The 1,281-nt window shown below is 36.3% G+C and overlaps 1 protein-coding gene across 1 annotated transcript in view; it reads right to left on the minus strand.

The window, feature by feature from the left end:
* Positions 1-1,281, minus strand: part of PAH (phenylalanine hydroxylase) — a 103,096-nt gene that overhangs the window by 62,172 nt on the left and 39,643 nt on the right. Inside the window, exon 3 of the mRNA XM_007952388.2 lies at positions 25-208. Coding sequence (XP_007950579.1) covers positions 25-208 — 184 coding nt within the window. The remainder of the gene's footprint in view (positions 1-24; positions 209-1,281) is intronic.

Consider the following 1,281-nt stretch of genomic DNA (forward strand, 5'->3'; position numbering starts at 1 on the left):
TCACTAAGCTCCTTTAATTCTTACCTGTGTCTTTCTTCTTATCTCGAGAAAGCTCGTGAACAGTGGCGCCAATGTCATGCCGCAGAATCTTGATGATGTTTGTCAGAGCAGGCATGCTACGCTCATCCAGAAAAGTGAAAAATTCATACTCATCTTTTTTTAAACGTGAAGGTCTGGATTCAATGTGGGTCAGATTTATATCATTCTCCTAGAAGAAAAAATCAGGAGTGTCAATGGGACAGTCAATGGAATGATCATGGGGAGTAACATAAGGCAAAGACACAGAGCAAAACCAGGAAAAAAATAAAATCGGTCAAAATGAAATGTAGAGCATTGAAGAATAGAATATTTTTTATGAATGTCTACTTAAATCCTTAAGGTAGAAATAATTGTCTACTAATGGTTTTCAAAACCAATAGAGAAATGGCAAGAGGCGAGACTTCAAATATCCTTTGCCAAAATGAAATCCTATAGAATCAATCAATAAATTATACAGAAACAACATTGGAATACTCAAATAGGGTCCATAACAGTCAGGCTTTTTGGTTTTAAATCTAAGTTCTAAATTATATCGGTGATGAGATCTAAAATAACTTACTTTGATGTTTCTAACCATTGGTTTCCTGCCTACAGTTTTGGTGTCTTAACAACACCTGCTTCATAAATTTGTTGGGAACATTAAAATAGATGATATATATATATGTATATATATATATACACACCCAGACACGCAGTAAATTCTCAGTAAAAATTATCTTGTATAATTACCACAGATATTTTTATATAATTACTTTTCATTAAGGTATTCAACAGATAGACATGCAGCACCTATCATGTGCCAGTAAACCTTCTAGGTGCTTAGGATACATCAGCCAACAAAAACAGACAAAGCTGCTTTCCTTCATAAAGGAAACATTCAAGTTACATTCAAGTGTGAGGGTACAAACAGCAAATATAATACACAACTAATGTAGATATGACTTTAAGGAGTCCCTAGGAGACGCAATAATTAAACCCTTGACTACTAGCCCAAAGGTTGGCTGTTTGAACCTACCCAGAGGAACCCTGGAAGACAATCTGGCAACTTGCTTCTGAAAGGTCCCAACCTTGAAAACCCCCTGGAGCAGTTTTACTCTGCACACATGGGGTTGCCATGAGTTGGAATCAATTCAACCTCCATTAACAACAACAATGTATATTATTTTATAATGATAAGCGCTAAGGAAAAAATATGAGGCAGAGTTAGGTGAAGGGGATGGGTATTCTGAGGTGGGGTGGGGG

Source organism: Orycteropus afer, unplaced genomic scaffold (genome assembly GCF_000298275.1).
Source record: "Orycteropus afer afer isolate SDZICR_OR568_19922 unplaced genomic scaffold, OryAfe1.0 scaffold00334, whole genome shotgun sequence".
NCBI classification, from domain to species: Eukaryota; Metazoa; Chordata; class Mammalia; order Tubulidentata; family Orycteropodidae; genus Orycteropus; species Orycteropus afer.